General features: G+C 59.8%; 2 protein-coding genes across 9 annotated transcripts; one reads left to right on the top strand and one right to left on the bottom strand.

Moving 5' to 3' along the window:
* Positions 1-1,999: 1,999 nt before the first annotated feature.
* On the top strand, positions 2,000-5,113 carry SDCBP2 (syndecan binding protein 2). Its single transcript, XM_015881981.3, has 9 exons — positions 2,000-2,103; positions 2,704-2,765; positions 2,870-2,963; positions 3,125-3,237; positions 3,347-3,508; positions 3,768-3,943; positions 4,017-4,188; positions 4,394-4,485; positions 4,588-5,113. The coding sequence occupies exons 2-9, from the start codon at positions 2,712-2,714 to the stop codon at positions 4,640-4,642; spliced, it is 918 nt and encodes a 305-aa protein (XP_015737467.2). The 5' UTR covers positions 2,000-2,103; positions 2,704-2,711; the 3' UTR covers positions 4,643-5,113.
* Positions 4,940-16,273, bottom strand: SNPH (syntaphilin). 8 transcript variants are annotated; one of them, XM_085520499.1, is made up of 6 exons: positions 16,111-16,273; positions 15,567-15,615; positions 10,284-10,361; positions 9,398-9,499; positions 8,221-8,370; positions 4,940-7,208 (listed from the first exon to the last, which is right to left on the bottom strand). In XM_085520499.1, exons 3-6 carry the CDS (start codon positions 10,325-10,327, stop codon positions 6,104-6,106), a joined length of 1,401 nt encoding a protein of 466 aa, XP_085376625.1. In that variant the 5' UTR covers positions 10,328-10,361; positions 15,567-15,615; positions 16,111-16,273; the 3' UTR covers positions 4,940-6,103. The 8 variants fall into 8 exon arrangements, with proteins under 8 accessions (XP_085376625.1, XP_032304458.2, XP_015737421.2 ...); XM_032448567.2 differs by having other exon boundaries at positions 9,398-9,598; positions 16,111-16,199; XM_015881935.3 differs by lacking the exon at positions 16,111-16,273 and adding an exon at positions 15,704-15,794 and having other exon boundaries at positions 9,398-9,598.
* Positions 16,274-16,874: the final 601 nt, after the last annotated feature.

Below are 16,874 nucleotides of genomic sequence, written 5' to 3'. Positions count from 1 at the left end.
GATTAGTTTTACCCCCTTTTGGAGGCTGGAAAGTGCCCATCCAGCGGGGCTGTGTGCACGGATCGGCTCAGTGGGACCATAAGGCTGTCCTACATCTGGTTATTTCTTGGTGCCTTAGTGATCTGATGCTGGTGCCTCCTCTGTTCAGCAGCGCCTTTGCTCCTTTGCAGCCCTTCCTCCCCAGGGCTGCCCGTGGCTGCGTTGTGGTTTCTCACCTGGATGTCAGAGCTCACAGCTGGGACTTTGGGTCTCTCCTGCTGGCGTTTGCACAGCGGATGGTGAGGGGGGATGTGTGGGGCTGCTGCTGTGGGTGCTGCTCTTCTGGCTGTGTTGGAAAGCCCGGTTCAGCACCCAGCTATAGGGTGTGGGTTCTACAGCAGCATTAAAGGCTGAAGGTCCCCAGCCGTGCTGCTCAGATCCCTGTGCCAACACCTGGTTTCTTTGCAAACAACGTTTGCTTCATTGGCCGAGATCAATAACATGTCTGCAGCAAAGCCCTGCGCTGCAGCGGGTTCAAAGTCTGTGTTTTAAAGGGGAACATTATGAGGCTGGATGGGGCTGGTGCCTTTGGGAGGGTGCAGAGCTGTGAGCTGCGCTCCCCACCCTGTGCTCCTGAGGCTGGACCTGCAGCACCTGGGTTGGGAATGTTGTGTGTGTGCTGCTGTGCTGCTGTGGGTTGGAAGTGAGGTGATCCTGGGCTGGGCAGTGCTGTGGGCCCCCCCAGGCTCAAGGCTTTGTTGCAGGACCCTCAGCTTGGCAGCATGAGGAGGAAGGCAGGGAGCTGCCCTGCCCTTTGCTGCAACTGCTCCTAGGCAGAACCTCCCTGTGAGCTCGGGTTTCTCTTCCTGCAGAGCCTTTCGCTTTAATTATTAACCAGTGCCAGGCTGTGCCATGGCTTTGAGGCCAGAGATAAAGACTGGGGAGACCTGGGGCTGCATCTCCTGCTCTGGGGGCAGACAACCCAGCATCCCATTCCTGCCTTCATGTCTGTCTGTCCGCAGGGCTCTGCAGCAGCTTCTTTGAAGGATGGCACTGCACTGCAAATGGTCGCTGAGTGTTTGTGTATTTGCATGCACACACGTGTGCGTGAGCAGGGTCTGTGTGCTCATGGCAGCATCTGTGTGCAGGTGTAGGGCATGCAGTGTGTGTGTGTGCATGGCTGCACGTGCTGTTTGCAGTGGGCAGCAAAGTCCCAGTGCTGTCTGTGTTCTTTCTGTGCCTGAGCCCACCCAACTCCTTACCCATGAGGCTGGTGCAGCCCTGCTGCCATGGGTGCCATCCTTCCAGGGCAGACCAGGTGCTCACTCTCAGCTGTGCTTATCATCTGTCTGCTGCTCCCATTGCATTCCAGGGCAGCTGGGCACTGCAGGCTAAAAATAACACTGGTAAAATAGATTGCTTCCTGCTGGCACGCAGGGCTGAGCCATGCCCTGCATCAGGGCTGGCCTTGTGCCACATGCACCCACAGAACCAGCATGTGTGGGGACACAGGGTCTGATGGCATCACACAGGTTGGGATGTGTGGCTCAGTGCTGGGCTGACACCCTTCACCTGCAGCCCTGACTCAGTTTTCCCACGGGGCCATCACGAATGGATGTGGGATGTGGCAACGTCAGCCCCACGCAGAGAGGTGTCACGGAGGACAGACACCCACATGGGGCTGAGGGCACCCGCTGCGCTGGGCAGGGGGCTGTGGTGGCCCCTGGTTGGGGCTGCAGTGACACTGAGCACTGTGATGGTGGCACCTGGGGGTTGTGTGGATGGGAAGGGTGGAGGCCACCCTGGAGATCCATGGCCTCATCCCTGTGGCTCACAGGATGCTCAGAGCCATGGAAAGCAGTCCCTATCCCTGTTTGTGTTCCCATCCATGTCCCTACCTCTATTAGTGACCCCAGCCATGCCCCCATCCCCACTGCTGTGTGCTCCTCCCCGGGGCCAGCCCAGCTGCTTTGCCTTCACCTTCCTCTTCCTCCCCCATGCTCCACCTGGCACAGGGAGGTGATTGTCAGCTGAGGCCACTGGGCCCCTCCCTGGGGATGGGCGCTGCTATAAAAGCACCGGGCCAAGTGAAGGGCAGCACATAGGAGCTGGAAATCTCTGCAGGTGAGTCTGGAGGGAGTTGGGCTGGGGGGTGAGACTGGGTTTGTGGGATCATCCCCCCCACCTCAGGATGCTGCTACCAGGCAGGATCCTTCCTGGCTCTAGTGGTGCTTGGAGCAGAGGCTGGAGGTGGGCATTGATGTTTGAGTGATGCTTGTTGGGGCACAGAGCCATGCAGGTATGGGGTGGAGGGGGCTGGTGGGGGGCTAAGGGCAGCAGGAAGCAGCGACAGAGAGGTTTTGCCTATGGGGACGTTTGCCCATCACCCATGGGGACATCCCCCAGCTGAGTTTGGGGAAGCTAGAAGAGCCTCCATGGGTGCCTGAGGTAGCCATCACATCACACCTGGAGCAGGGCAGCTGCTGGGATGCTCGTGCTTATGCTCGTGCCCAGCACGTGCCCCAGCTCCTGGGAAGTGATAGAGGTGGTGGCCTCGGTGACACAGCCCTGAGTCACGTCCCAGGCTGCAGGTGATGCCTGGGACACAGAGCCAGGATTACAGCAAGCCCAGCCCTGTGGGTTCCTGAGGGGTGTTTGGGGCACAGCATCCAGCCTTAAAAAGCCCTGACCCTGCCCTCATCCCATCTTCATCCCATCCCTCAGCAACAGCGATGGCAACGCTCTACCCTTCGCTGGAAGACATGAAGGGCCACCAGGTCCTGCAGGTCAGTGTCTGCTCATCAGCGCTATGGGGGTGATCAGACCCATTGGGTGCCCATAGTGACCCCAGGGCAGGGGCTGTACCTCAAACAAACCCCATCTCCCCCAGGCTCAGGCGGCTGCTGGGATCAGCACCCCTGCCACCACGGTGCTCACCGAGAAGCCGAAGCTCCCGGAGAAGCCAAAGGTCACCTCCAGCACCGGTAATGTGGGGTGTGGTGCCGAGGGGCTGTTTGGGGTGGGGATGTGGGGGTGTCCACATGGTGGGGGCTCAGCTGAGGCCCCCAGCAGCTCAGTGCATGGGTACGGGGTGGGGTGTGGGGGTTTCTTGGCTCATCCCATGGGTCTCTCTCTGTATCTGTAGTGCCCTCAGCACCACCTGCGCTGTACCCCAACCTGGCTGAGCTGGAGGATTACATGGGGCTGGCGCTCTCCAGCGAAGAGATCCAGAAAAACCTCTTCCCAGAGAGCAGCACTGTAGGTTGAGGGCTGGGGGCCCCCTCCCATAACCGCATCCTGCCTGGGGAAGGGACTCATTGTCCCTTGAGGGCTGATGTGTCCCTGCTGATCCCCGGCTCCATTACAGGCGCTGACCCCCATCGGACCCCAGCCGGGGCAGCTGGTCGCCCCACTGAGTGGGAACAGTGCGGGGCTGCGGCGGGCAGAGATCAAACCAGGTGTGCGGGAGATCCACCTCTGCAAGGATGAGCGGGGAAAGACGGGGCTGCAGCTGAAGAATGTCGACCAGGTGAGGGCTGGGCTGGCGGGAGGCAGGGCGAGGTGTGCCACTGCATGGCCCATAGTGCATGGCCCATATTGCATGGCACATAGTGCATGGCACATAGTGCATGGCCCATATTGCATGGCACATATTGCATGCCACATAGTGCATGGCACATATTGCATGGCACATATTGCATGGCCCATAGTGCATGGCCCATAGTGCATGGCCCATAGTGCATGGCACATAGTGCATGGCACAAAGCTCAGCCTCGCTGTGTCCCCAGGGGATCTTCGTGCAGCTGGTGAAGGCCAACTCTCCGGCGGCGCTGGTGGGGCTGCGCTTTGGTGACCAGATCCTGCAGATTGATGGCAAGAATTGTGCAGGCTGGAGCAGTGACAAGGCACAGCGGGCACTGAAGAAGGCGTCCCCAGAGAAGATCGTCATGGTGGTGAGGGACAGGTGAGCGGTGCTGGGTGGGTGCTGTGCAGTGCTGCTGTGTGTGGGGCTGGCTCTGACCCTGCTGTCCCCATAGGCCGTTCCAGCGCACTGTCACTGTGCATAAGGACAGCACTGGGCACGTGGGTGTCGTGGTGAAGAAGGGGAAGATCGTGTCTCTGGCCAAGGACAGCTCTGCTGCCCGCAATGGGCTCCTGACACACCACTACATCTGTGAGGTCAATGGTCAGAATGTCATCGGCATGAAGGTATGGGCACAGTTGTGTCACCTGCTCCTGTCCCCGTGGCACAACTGAGGGCAGCCCTGCAGCTGGCACAGGGTTTTTGGGTGCAGACTGTGGACTTGGAGCCATGTGGGTACGGCTGCTTTGGGAGGTGCGGGGAACCCCAAGTCGCCCTGGATGCAAAGTGGGGCTGTGTCACAGCGTTTCATGTTTACTCCTCCTTCCACAGGATAAGCAGCTGATGGAGGTGCTGGCGGGAGCAGGGAACGTCATCACTCTGACCATCATCCCCGCTGTCATCTATGAGCACATGGTGAAACGGTGAGATCCGTGCTCCCCCTATTCCCTGTCTCCTATCAACAACCCCCCATAGTGCCCCCAGGGGACCCTGGGGCTCCCCCTGACCCCTTTCCCCACGTGCAGGTTGTCACCAGGACAGATGAAGTCGTCCATGGACCACTCCATCCCCGACCTCTGATGTCCTCACTGCTGTTCCAGCACCCAGGGGCACATGTTGGTGCAGCCCCCCCATGGCCGAGCCTGGAAGAGGGGAGGGGACTCAAAGGAAATGCTGGAGGTTCCCCTTCAGCCCCCCAAAAAGAACCCACGGGAGCTACTGGTGCAACACCATCCCATGTCACCCAGCTCTCAGCACATGGACCAGGGTTGGGGAACGTGCCCCTGCCCCCAGTGCCACTCCTTGTCCCCATGTCCCCCCCATACCCTCCATATCCACCCCAGGGCAGATGCCCAAGGCCGTCTCCAGCGAAGCAGACACAGACCCAGCGACGTTTATTACATCCACTGCAGTACAGGACAGCGGAAATGAGAGAAGGGGCTTAGGAAGGGGAGGAGGTTTACATCTCTGTTGGGTTTTTTCTTTTTTTCCACTTCTGTATTTAAAAAATATATAATATAGCTTTGTCTTTCAAATATAACGTTACATTTATTTCTTGGCTAAGCTTTGGATAGTCGGACAGACGCGTACACGGATCCACAAATACATTGCACGAGAGGTTAGAGCCCAGGGCTGCTCCCACTGCTGCTCCCCCAAACACTGCATGCAGTGCCAGCCCCCACCCCATGGATATGGGGGGCTGTGGGGGAGGTGGGGGGGGACACCATTGCTTCAAGTCACAAGGAAGCTGCAGACATTCGCGGTGGGGGCTGGGACCCCTCGGTACACCCGGGGGCAGCCCCTGCTGTGCCCAATCTTTGCTGTCTTTGCTTTTCCAATCAATTAAAACAAATAAAACAACCCACCCTCCCCCCCAAAAAGGCATTTTGCAGTAGTCTGTGTGTCCCGTTCCCCCTCCTTGCCCGTACCCCTAAGAAAATAGGGTTTGGGCTGGGAGGGGTGGACAAGGATGCACCCAAACCAAGAGGTGCCCCGTCCCACAGCCCCAGCTGTACCAAAAGGAAATGAAAGTGAATATAGTGCAAAGCAAATGAATGAACGGATCGGACGGCGCTGCGGGCGGCTCAGCCTTGCTCGGGTGTGAGGTATATCCAGTTCCATCCCATTTCCACCCTCGGTGTCCGGGGTGTTCCCTCCTGGTCCTCCTGCACGTCCCGTTGTGCAATGCTGCACCCAGAGCAAGGAGTGTGCCTGGGGAGGGGGCCGGGCTGCACCCATCGCAGCCCCCATCCCGGTGCTGGGCGCCTCCTCGCCATCACCCGCTGCAGCCACGTCCCCGGGTCCGTGTGCGGACAACGGAAAGGAAAGCGAAGTGCCCAGCCCTCGGCATCCGTGGGGACAAAGGCTCGGGGCAGCGCGCCCACCCTGCGCCCCTTTTGACTCCACCCCAGGGGGCTGCACGAAGAGCAGAGCGGACGGAGCGCCACGTCCCCCGGCGCGGGGCTCTACAATCAGCCGTCGGCTCCATGGGGTGGGCTGGGGGGCGGCACGGGGCGCAGGGCGAAGGTGGGGGGGTGGGGGTCAGGGCTGCGCTCCGCCCCCGGGGTTGTGGCTGCTGACGGCGCGGCAGCCCATCCTGCGGATGGAGTGCAGGGCCACGGTGCAGCAGCCGCGCAGCAGCGAGCTGATGTTGTAGATGGGTTGGCCCTGGCGGCGCTGCGAGCGGCACAGCCACGCCACCGTGGGCACGGCCGGCACCACCACGGCCAGCAGATCCACGATGAAGTGGCGGCTCCAGTAGCTCTTGGACGGGGTTCCGTCGCAGCCCTGCTCCGCTGTCGCATCCTCCTCGGGCGCGCAGGCGATGGACACCGAGGGGCCGGCGCTGGGGGGCTGCTGCACGGCGGGGTTGTGCGGCACCTCCCCGTCCTCGGGCTCCAGGTCCATTCCCCCGGCGGGGTTCGGCATCTCGCAGCCCGGCGCCACGTCTTCCATCTCGGACACCCAGACGGAGGTGGGGCTGCCCAAACTGCACGCTTGGGATTTCATCACCTTCTCCAGGAGGGTGTCCAGGTCGGGCTGGCAGTGCGCAAAGTCCGTCTGGATGGCTCGCTCCTGCATGCAGCTGGCCTGCACGCCCGCCTCCACTCCGCCCCGCAGCCCCAGCAGCTTCTCGTAGGTAGAGCTGGGGGGCAGCCGCCCGCAGGGCTCCCCCCCTTCCAACAAGTCCGGGCGGCCGGGGGCTTCGTCCCCCCCTGCAAAGCCGCTGTCGGCCCCTTCGTCCACCGAGATGGTCTGCGATCCGCCCGCCGTGCGCTCCCCGGCCGCCTGGTCGCTCAGCTTGGTGTATGTGGAGCTGCGGGTGAGGGATCGCGCCGGGGACCCCCCCGCCGACTCCGCAGCCCCCTCCTCCTTCAGCCCCGCTCCGTTCTGTGCCACCTCCATGCTGTGCAGCAGCGTCTCCAGCTTCTTGTTCTGGATGTTGATGTCGACGAAGTATTTCTGCAGCCCCTTGTCCTTCTCCAGCAGGTTGTTCTTCACCGTGTCGATCACCTGCTTCAGCTGCTTGATTTCCTTGCGGGCTTCCTTCAGAGCCAGCTGGGCCTCCACGCGGTGGCACTCCTCCTCGATCCAGTCCTCCTGCATCCGCGACAGCTGCGTCTTCAGGTCCTCGATCTCAGCATCCCTGCAATGAGATGGGGGCAGGCACATTGGCATCACCGTGGGCCCTGCTGCACCAGGAGCAGGAGGCCCTGCAGTCCCCACGGTGGTTCAGAGCAGTGATTTAGGGTAAAACCACCTGGGAAAATCCACTTTTAGGACATAGGGCTGTGCCCAGGGATGCCAGCAGTGATGCCCAACCAGCTCCCAAGGGCAGATGTGGCCTATAGGGACATGTTTCTGTGGACACGGTGGGGATGGGTTGATGGTTGGATCCAGTGACCTCAGAGGTCTTTTCCAATCTCAATGACTCCATGTGGGCATGGTGGAGATGGGCTGCTGGTTGGGGCTGATGATCTTAGAGTTCTTTTTCAACTCTGATGGCTCTACGATCACGAGGAAGAAGAGGAGGCTCAAGGAGAACCCACTGCTCCCTACAGCTCCTGAAAGGAGGTTGGAGCAAGGAGGGGTCAGCCTCTGCTCCCAGGTAACAGAGATTACCTGGGTGGGAGGGGGAGGTGGTGGCCTCATATTGTGAGGGATGGCCAGGTTGGGTGTTAGGAGAAATTTCTTCTCCAAAGGAGTGGTGATGCAGCGGCAGAGGCTGCCCAGGAGGATGGTGGGCTCACCAGATGGTGCTCCAGATTCATGGAGATGTGGCACTGTGGTCAGTGGGCACAGTGAGGTTGGGCTTGGGGATCTTGGAGCTCTTTTCTAAGCTCAATCTCTGTGATTCTAAGGGCTGTGTGGGGACACTGGGTGCCCACGGTGGCTGGCTGGCAGCTGGCAGGGCGGTGAGGACGTGCCTAAACCCTCAGAGGAGCAGATGGAGCTCAGCCACTGCGTGACGCTGACATTCAGAGAAACCGTGGGAGAGAAAAACCAGCCATGAAGGGAGGAGCGCAGTCAGCTCCGGTGAGCACGCCAGGCTCTGCAGCCCCACCAGCTGCTCCGCGCTGTGGCAGTGAATTCAGATTTGAAGAACATTAAAAAGGAAGAGCCGTGTGCCCACAGGAGCCCTGCCAGCCCACACCTACCTGTCCTGCAGCCGCTCCTGAGTGTCCTTCAGGCGGGCCTTCAGGTGTCGGATGCACACCTCCTTCTGCTGCAGTGGGGTCAGGTACTGCTCCGGTGTCGGTGGTTTGATGCCATGGTTGTCACTGCACAGGTTGTATTTGGCAGAACGCCTGCGGGGACACGGCTGTCACCCAGCTGCTGGCACGGGGCTGTGCTCCCCATGGAGATGCCACACACACATTGCCCAGAGCAACCCCTTGGGGGATGGACCATGAGCACAGAGACCCCAAACTGGGGTCAGTCCCACCAGAGGTGGGCAGTGGGGTGGGCTATGGTGAAGCAGGTCTGAGCTTCCCATGCATCCCAGGCTGCTGCTGCAGCTCTGGAACCTCTCTGTGTTGCCACCAGCACAGCTGAGGTTGATGGATGTCTTTGGGCATCAGCCCAGGGCAGCTCAACAAGCATGGGGTGGAGAGGGAGGGGAGGAGAGAGGCTGCTGCTCCATGGCTGCATGCTTGGCTAGGGAGCAGGCACAGAGCTGTGCACGGCTCCAGATGCTCATGCCTTGCAGCAGGCTGCACCGAGCCCCAGCACAGCAGGGTGGTCCCAACCCTCTGCATTGCAGCAGAGCAAAGCCCCCATGCACTGCCATGGCACAGCCCAAAGCTGCCAGGCATCATGCAGGCAGCCCTGCAGTGCTGAGCAGAGAGAAGCAATGTGTCGGGAGCAGCCAGGTAGGATGGTGGTCTGGCAGTGCTCTGTTTGCTGTCTGACCCCACCATTTCCTTCCAACACAGCTGGAACACAGTTGGTGGGGTCAGTCCCAGCCCAGGGATGAGCCTCACTGCCTGGAGCAACACGTGGGCAGCCCCAAAAGCCGCAGAGGCAGCGTTCCACGGGAGCAATGAGCAGAGGCAGGAACGCATGCAGCGCACAAGTCACGGCCAGGGCAGGACAGAAAGGATGGGCACGGAGCTGGCAGGAAGGTGACAACGGGGAGAAGACATAATGACAGCAATAGAGGAGTCATGGGGGCTCAGCAGCCCCTCCGGCAGCTCCGAGCACAGCAGCACGGCCTCATCCTGCAGCCCTTGTACTCCTACCCCATGGTGTGTAGGCACCAGGGCCAGCGCTGCTCCCCCTGCCCGGGGTACCCCCAGGGGGACAGTGCCCACGGGGCTGCGGGCGAGGGGTTACCTTGGGGTGGGGCTGCTGTCGCTGCCCTTGTAGGAGCCAGAATTGCTGCTGCTGCTCAGCGAGGAGGTGCCGTAGGTGTCCCTCCCGGGGGGCGAGGGGCGCCTGGAGGCAGGGAGAAGAGGCTGTGTCTCAGGCCGAGTGGCTGAGGGCGCTGACGACTTAAAGAAGGAGGCAAAACCACTCCGTCCATAAAGCCCGCGACTGCCAACCACCGCACCGAGAACACACAAGACAAAAGGACAGAACAAACAGCGGGGATCAAAATGGCACGGAGACGGTGACGGGTGTGAGGGTGGGGGTAGGGGGACCCAAACCCACCCGCTCCAATACACGGGCACCTGCATGGCATCCCCATACCCAGGGACTGGGAGCCCCCAGGAGAGAGTCCTGAGAGTGGGATGGGGTGGGCAGCACCCACACGTGGGCACATCTGCCCCCTCTCTACTGTCAGGAACTAAAGAAGTGCAGCCCAGGGTATAGAAACACTCAGAGGGGAATAAATCCTTCCTCCCTCTCTTTTTCCCTATTGTCTGCTATTGCTACGGCTCAATGAGAGTCTTTCCAAGGGCCAATGGGCATTGCTGCCCAGTCCCAGGGCTGCGTGGGGAGGGGGCATCCATCAACACTGCCTTAGGAGGACGGGACCAAGAGTGGATCCTGGGGCAAAGAAATGGATCCCAGGACTGCAAGATTGGTGCCGACTGCGGCAGACACATACAGAGACGGACGGGTGCTGTGCTGGGGGTGCTCCATGCGGGGTCGGGGAGCTGTGGGCAGCATCCAGCGACATGCAATGCCCCGAATCCTCAAAGCTGCATCCCCAGGCTGCTTCCTGCCCTGCTGTGGCCCTGGATGGGCACCGCTGCTGCTCCCTGTGCGTATTCACCTTCGTGATCCGGTGGATGAGCGTCTGCTCCCCGGCAGAGACATGGCCGTGGTGCCGCGGGTCCTGGGCACAGGGGAACTGCAGGGGAAAAGCAATAGAGAGAGGAGATCAAATGGGGAAATCAGAGCCCACCAGCTGCTGTGTGAGGCATTGATGCACTCCTTGGGTCACCTCTATGGGACTGTGCCATGATCCCATGGCCCAGCTGCATCACAGTGATGTGCTCAGGGTTGAAGCTTTACTCCCTTCATAAGGCAAAGCACAACCAACCACCTGCACATACATTCCTTAGGCAGAAACACCCATTCCTGCCCATCGCTGCATCCTACCCCTCTCTGCTGCCCCTGCTATGGGCCACCTGCTGCTCTCTCTCTCATTAATTAATCCTGAATTGCCCATTCATCATTGGCATCAGGTGAGGAAGCACAGATCCCTGCTTGATGCGGCAGCAGCTGCTAATCCCATGAGAAGCACAGATCTCATCTGCCTGAAAATAAATAGGGCAGATCCCGAGGTCTGCAGCTCCAGCAGCTCTGGGCCCACGTGGGGATGGATGGGAACTGCTGCAGAGGAGGACTGCTATGGACAGCATCAGCTCTGCACATCCATGGCACCAAGCTGTGCTGCTGCCCTATGGCACTGACAGCGTGCTGGGAACAGCTGGGCACTGCATGGGCACCCCCCCATCCTGCACATTCCAGCTCCATTTGTCCCAGATCTCAGCAGCTCCAGCAATAGGCCCCCTGATAATCGATGGGTGGTTGGGACCATTAAGTGCTGCTCGGGCTCTGGGCCAGGGCAGGGAGAGAAGTGGGGTGAGAGGGGAGGAGGGAGCTCTGCCAGCCCTGATGGAGCCTTTTGTGTTAGAAATCTCAGATCGTCTCCCCAAGGATAACTTCTGTCCATGCTCACAGTGCTCTCCTTTCCCCTGGGTTCGTACCTGCCTGTATCCCAGCATAGGGCACCAATGAGCTCAGTGAGCCAGAGCAGCCCTACAAAGGGGTCCCAATCTCTGGGCTCGGGGGGGTCACAGCGATGGGAGGAAGCCCTGGGAAGGGGCAGCAGCGCTTTGTGCTGCAGGATCAGAGCTCCCGGATCAGCAGCGTGCGGCTGCGGGGCTTTGCAAATGCAGCAGCATGAATCAGCATCCAGCAGAGCCCGGCCCCCGGCAGCGCGTGCTGCAGCACAGCCTGGCCCCATGCATCAACACAGTGCTGCCTTCGGGCCGAGCTTTGCGGGATTTGCAGTCACAAAGGTGAACTCCTCGCTCTTTCACTGCCCCGAGCGCTGCGTGCCGATCCGTGCCTGCCCCACAGCGCCAGGCCGGCTCCTGCTCTTCCCATTGCCGGCTCCCATTCCCACTCCTGCCTTTCCCATTCCCCGTTAGCGCACAGCAAAGCTCAGCTCAGGAGGGAGCCCTTGGGTGCACGTAAACCCAATGCACGTTCCCCCTGCTCAGGCTGCTGGGTGCCCTCCTGCACCGCACCGCCTTGGTTCCCATTGCTGGTGATAAAGCAGCGCTCTCTTTGTTCTCAGGAAATCCATAGGCTGCTTTTCCATCTCCTCAAAAGCCACACCGTGCCCACGGGCTGCCAGGACGGGCAGGTCTGGCAGACAGACAGACAGACCTGCACATCCTTCCCACCTACACTGCTACGCTTTGCCTCTGAGGGCGGAGGTAATTGCTTATTTGCACTCGCAATTAGCGCAGCCGTGTGAACCCGGATGAGCAGCTACAGAAACCTCACCGCCAAGGAACGGGAAAGGCGAGGTGATCTGATCACATCTGAAGCACAACAGAGGGAAACGCAGCACAGCTCTCTGCTTTCTGCATGCTTAGTGCCTGCTGGCAGCTCTGCTGCAGAGAGCAACAGGGATTCGGGAGGAAAACAGCAAAGGGATGGAGCTGCCACTCTGCTGGTAGGACCCACGTCCTGGCCTGAGCTGAAATGCTGAGCTGCAGCCTGGGTGGGAGCTTCCCAGCATGGCAGACAGCCCACAGCAGCAGCTCTGGCTGCTCATCCATTAGGCATTAGGAAAAACACACAGAGAGGAAATGGAAAGCATTCAAAGATAAATGAGAGGGTCCCAGAGCGCGCTGTGAGCTCTCCAGCCAAGAAGACAATGGCAGGGGAGAGGCAAGGAGGAATCAGGAGCAGGTCGCTGTAATGGGGGGAAATACCCAATAAATGCGGCTCCTGGAAGGGGTCAAAGCAAAGCTGCAAGGATGGGCAGGAAGAAGAAAAGCCTAAAAATATTGGGGTGCAAAGCAATCCAAGCTGGGTATGGAACAGCAGCAAAACACCAAGAACCTTAAAAATGAACGTCAGGAGCTGGGGCAGCAGGAGGGGAATCAGATCTGGAGCACCCGGGGGGTTCCTGCTGGAACCAACCAACAGCAAAATCCCCCACTGAGCTCCCAGCACGACCCTGCTCCCAATACACAGCACCCCACGACTCCCACCAACACTCCCCCCATCCTCACACCGGGTGCTTTCAGCCATCATTGCTTTGGTAGCACTCCGTATCTGCTGTGCTCAGCAGCGGGCAGTGCTCCGCTCCATGCTGACGGTGCACGGGCAGCAGTGCCAGGCACAGCCCCCCCCAGAGACCATGCAATGGAACGGAGTGAAGTGAGGATGGCGGGCAGAGCACTCACAGCTCAGCCCCGTGCTGCGGGGGAGGGTTCACCCCATCAAGGTGAGCGCTCAGCCTTGGTTTTGGGGTCGGTGCCTCACAGGGAAACACATCAGGATGGAACAGGGATGGATGCTGTTGTGGCTGGACTGTCACTGCTCTTTAGGCTTCCTGCATGCAGCAGGACCATTGCTTCTGAAGACCCTCAGCTCCTTCCTCCAGGGGTTTTGCTTCTGCACATTGCTCAGATACCCCACTTCCCCCATTCCCATAAGACCGGCCATGCCCTGTCCCACCAGCTCATCCTGCCCTCACATGGAGCACACAGAGACAAGCAGGCTCCACACTAACCTGGCTGCTGCAACAGCCTCCTGCCCCTGTGGTGCCTTCCCCATCCACTCAGATTTCCCCATCTGCTGCTTCTTTTGTTGGGGTTCCCATGGCTGCTCATTGCCAAACCCCATGGGATGCTCTGGGAAGCACCCAGCCCACCTGCCAGGTGGGTCCATCCCATTCCCATCACTGCTCCTGGTTATCTGGGACAGCCACCAGCTGTACCTCCATGCAGTGCCTCTGCTATGTGTCACACAGAGCCCCAAACAGCTGCAGATGTGGCCTCATATGGGCCCATCCCATAAGCAGCACCAATCCCTCAGCACAGCACTGGGACACTCTGGGGCTGGCACACCTCACCAGGCCCCATTTGATGCCACCTAAATCCCCCAACCTCCTCATTTCCCTTGCCATGTTCTGCATGGGAATGCTGTGCCACGGTGACCCCGAGCAGCCCCAGCACTGTCCCAGTGTGACCCCCAGGGCCACGTCAGCCCCCCCCAGACATCCCCAATGAATGCAGAGAACAAAAAGGGGTGGCAGATCACAGCTCCATTTCCACAAGGAACAAACCCGCCTCCGGAGGAGCCCTCACTGCCTATTCTGTGCTGACTTTGCTTTCCCTTCATGCTAAAAATAAAGGAAGTGCTAAACAACAGCAAACAGCCACAGACTCGATTTGGGATGGAAGGCCACGGCCTGGCAAACAGCAGCAGTGCCAGGATCAGGGCAGGGATGGAACAGACTGGGATGGAGCTGTGTGGATGTGGGGCCAACATAGAGGTGGATGGACATACAGCCTCAGCCTGCAGACAGATGGATGCAGCTTGAGGTCACATCAGAGCAGAGCACTCAGGGCACGAGCAGAGACACAACGTGTGGAGCATTTACTCAGCACCACCAGAAAAATCAATCCTGCTATGAGCCGGCCCCTCACAGGGGTTTTTTCTCCTTTCATTCTCCCTTGTTTTGTTACAAAACGCTGAGCTGACACCCGGAGTTTGCAGGAAAATAGAGGCCATTGGATGCCACGCTCTGCAGCTTATCCCTCCCATGAGGAGAGCATCGTGACAAACCCTGCAGCAGCCACAGTGAGAGCAGCATTGCGACCCAGACCTGATGGTCATGGCTGTGGGTGCACAGTGCTCCCACCACCCCATGCAACCACACAGGAGGGAGAGGAAAACCCTCCTTCAGGGCAGGAGGGCAGAGAAACAGACGATGGGTTCATCCTCCAGCACAACAGACAACTCTCCCTCCCAGCACACACAGCCGCATCATGGCAGTGGTGGGGCTGCCCTCACCCCCACCCACCCCAAATAGGGTCCCCATGACTCTGCACCATCCCATTTAGTGCTGTGTCCCATCTCCTGTCCCATCTTGATGCAGCACCCCCCGCTGCGTGCACACATCTGCAGGCACTGCCCTCCCTGAACCCAAGCAGAGACCCCAAAGCCCTGCAGACGTTATCTTTGCTTCCCTGCACAAGGTCACAACACAGCCTATGCATTACCCAGAGCAAGGTGGGAGCACTGCTGTTTTACAGGCACATCCAATGCACAGCAGTGGGTTTGTGTGTGACAAGCAGGCAGCACTGACCTTGCAGGGAGAAGAGGAAAGGAGAGCACAGCTCATCAATCTGCTCGTGTGCTTTCCATCCCTTTGGAGACGGAGCTTTAAGCCATTAAGTAATCGAATCTCAATTGCACAGCAGCTCCAGCTCCTGCAGTGCCCCATAGTGCTGGGAGGCACAAATAGGCTCTGCGTGGAGCAGGTGTAGGTCTGGGGCATGCAAGGAGGGTCTGGTGCGTGCATGTAGGGTGTGTCTGGTGCATATGGTGTGGGACTGGTGCATGGAGGATGGGGCTGATGTGCCCAGTGGGGTTCTGGTGCATGGAGAGTGGGTTTGGTGCATAAGTGGGGTTCTGGTGCATGCCATATGGGTATGACGCATGTCATATGGGTACGATGCATCAAGGGTGGGTCTGGTACATGGGGTGGGGGTGCACTGCCGGGCCAGCCACCACAATACGTGCCATTCCCACTGCAGGGGCCCGGTGCATGCAGTAGGGCTCCAGTGCCTGCATGGCTGCTCTGTGGGCTCAGTGCAGGTGTGTGCAGTGCGGGGCTGCTGCATGCAGAGCAGGGCTGGAGCACACATGACGTGTGTCCGGTGTGTGCCATGGGCTGTGCTGCAGGCCTGGTGCACTGCCCTCCCCGAGCACCCTCTGCCTTTCAAACCCCCCCAGCACACACAGCTCCCCCCATCCCCAAGCCCCCTGAGCAGACCCCCGGTGCCCCCTCCCTGCTCACCTGCGCGGGGCCCGCGGCTCCAGGGGGCGGCAGCGCCGGGCTCAGAGACCTGAAGGGGAAAGGAGAGAGCGGGTGATAAGCGGGGGGGGGGAGAGAGACCGGGACCCCCACCCACACCATCCCGCGGCCTCCATCACCTGCGCCGGCCTCCATGGGTGCGGCGGCGAAGGGAGGGAGGGATGGAGCCGGCAGGGAGGGATGGAGGCAGGAGGGAGGGAGGGATGAGCGTCGCAGCTGCGTAATTTGCCTCTCTCTGCTCTGCGCTCTTAAAGCGACGGCAGCCCGGGTGCCCCCCCGCGGGGTTTCCCTGGTTTCTATAGTAACTCCCCCCCCAAAAAAAAAGCAGGAAAAATAAAAAGCCGGGTTTCCAGACCCCTCCGCACCCGCCCAGCCCCGCTAACGGCGCACGGCAGTAAAGCCAAAAAGCTTCGATTCATGGCAGCTGGAGCAGAGCGGGGCTGCGGCTGCGGGGCGAGCCGGGCTGGGGTGCGGGCAGGTGCACTCAGTGCAATGGGAAACGTGAATTTGTTCCGTGGTTACTCACGGTGTTACCCGCACGATGCCATCCAGAGCCAGATGAACCTTCTCTAACGATGGACGGAGCTGCACCTGGGGCGGGAGGCTGCGCTCTGCCTCCCAGCACGGAGCATCAATCGCCGCAGCCCAGCGGGGACAGCCCGGTGCTGCAGCTCCGTGCTGCTCAGCCCGGCGAGGTCTATGGATTTAAGGAAGGAAACGGTTCTTGAGCTGGCAAGGTTAGAGCGGGACGTGAACCTGGATCCAAGTCACAGCCCAGCCTCGGAGCACACCTGACCAAGAAGAAAAACCAAGCCCTTGTTTAGCCCATGCACACTAAGAGCAGCGCCAACACACCGAGCTCCCTCTGCCTGCGCAGGCTCCATGTGTGACTCCCCGGCTGGTTATTTTGGAGTTCTGACAAACCTGTTTTGTAAATACGCTCGTCTTTCTTCCTCTGCTATTTGCAGCAAGGTTTGCGCCTCATTTATTCTGCCACACAGGCTGCTTTCAGTGCGTGTATATCCTGCCAACCTGCCTCTGGTTTACTCCTGCTCGCCTTCTGCTCTCCTCCAGCCTCCTTTTGTTTCTGCAGCTCCTGGTGAATCCAGTGCAAAGCCTCACTCTCTGAAACAGCAGGTTAATGAGTTCTCACGTTGGCTGCCACCAGAGCTTCTCTCCCTGGTATGGCAATGGCAGACGCGATGCAGGCAGCAGCTCTGCTGCAGTGTACGTTCATTTCAAGTGCCTTCAAGAGAAAGGAATAGTTTCTCCTCCTCTCCCTGGCCTGTT

This window comes from Coturnix japonica, chromosome 19 (assembly GCF_054131305.1).
Source record: "Coturnix japonica strain WE chromosome 19, WE-NBRP24, whole genome shotgun sequence".
In the NCBI taxonomy this organism is placed as follows: domain Eukaryota; kingdom Metazoa; phylum Chordata; class Aves; order Galliformes; family Phasianidae; genus Coturnix; species Coturnix japonica.
The sequence above is the reverse complement of the archived record's forward strand: the minus strand, read 5'-3'. Positions and strand labels throughout refer to the sequence as shown.

What these genes read in the sequence shown, in the direction of transcription:
- SNPH (XM_015881934.3), bottom strand. Translation starts at nt 10,177, where the DNA reads ATGCTGCCCACAGCTCCCCGACCCCGCATGGAGCACCCCCAGCACAGC. An exon ending in CACAGCACCCGTCCGTCTCT is followed by an intron (nt 9,599 to 10,115) that starts GTATGTGTCTGC and finishes GGTGGTTGGCAG; the next exon opens with TCGCGGGCTTTATGGACGGA. An exon ending in CAGGAGCGGCTGCAGGACAG is followed by an intron (nt 7,209 to 8,220) that starts GTAGGTGTGGGC and finishes ATCTCATTGCAG; the next exon opens with GGATGCTGAGATCGAGGACC.
- SDCBP2 (XM_015881981.3), top strand. Translation starts at nt 2,712, where the DNA reads ATGGCAACGCTCTACCCTTCGCTGGAAGACATGAAGGGCCACCAGGTC. An exon ending in TCTTCCCAGAGAGCAGCACT is followed by an intron (nt 3,238 to 3,346) that starts GTAGGTTGAGGG and finishes GCTCCATTACAG; the next exon opens with GCGCTGACCCCCATCGGACC. An exon ending in TATGAGCACATGGTGAAACG is followed by an intron (nt 4,486 to 4,587) that starts GTGAGATCCGTG and finishes CCCCACGTGCAG; the next exon opens with GTTGTCACCAGGACAGATGA.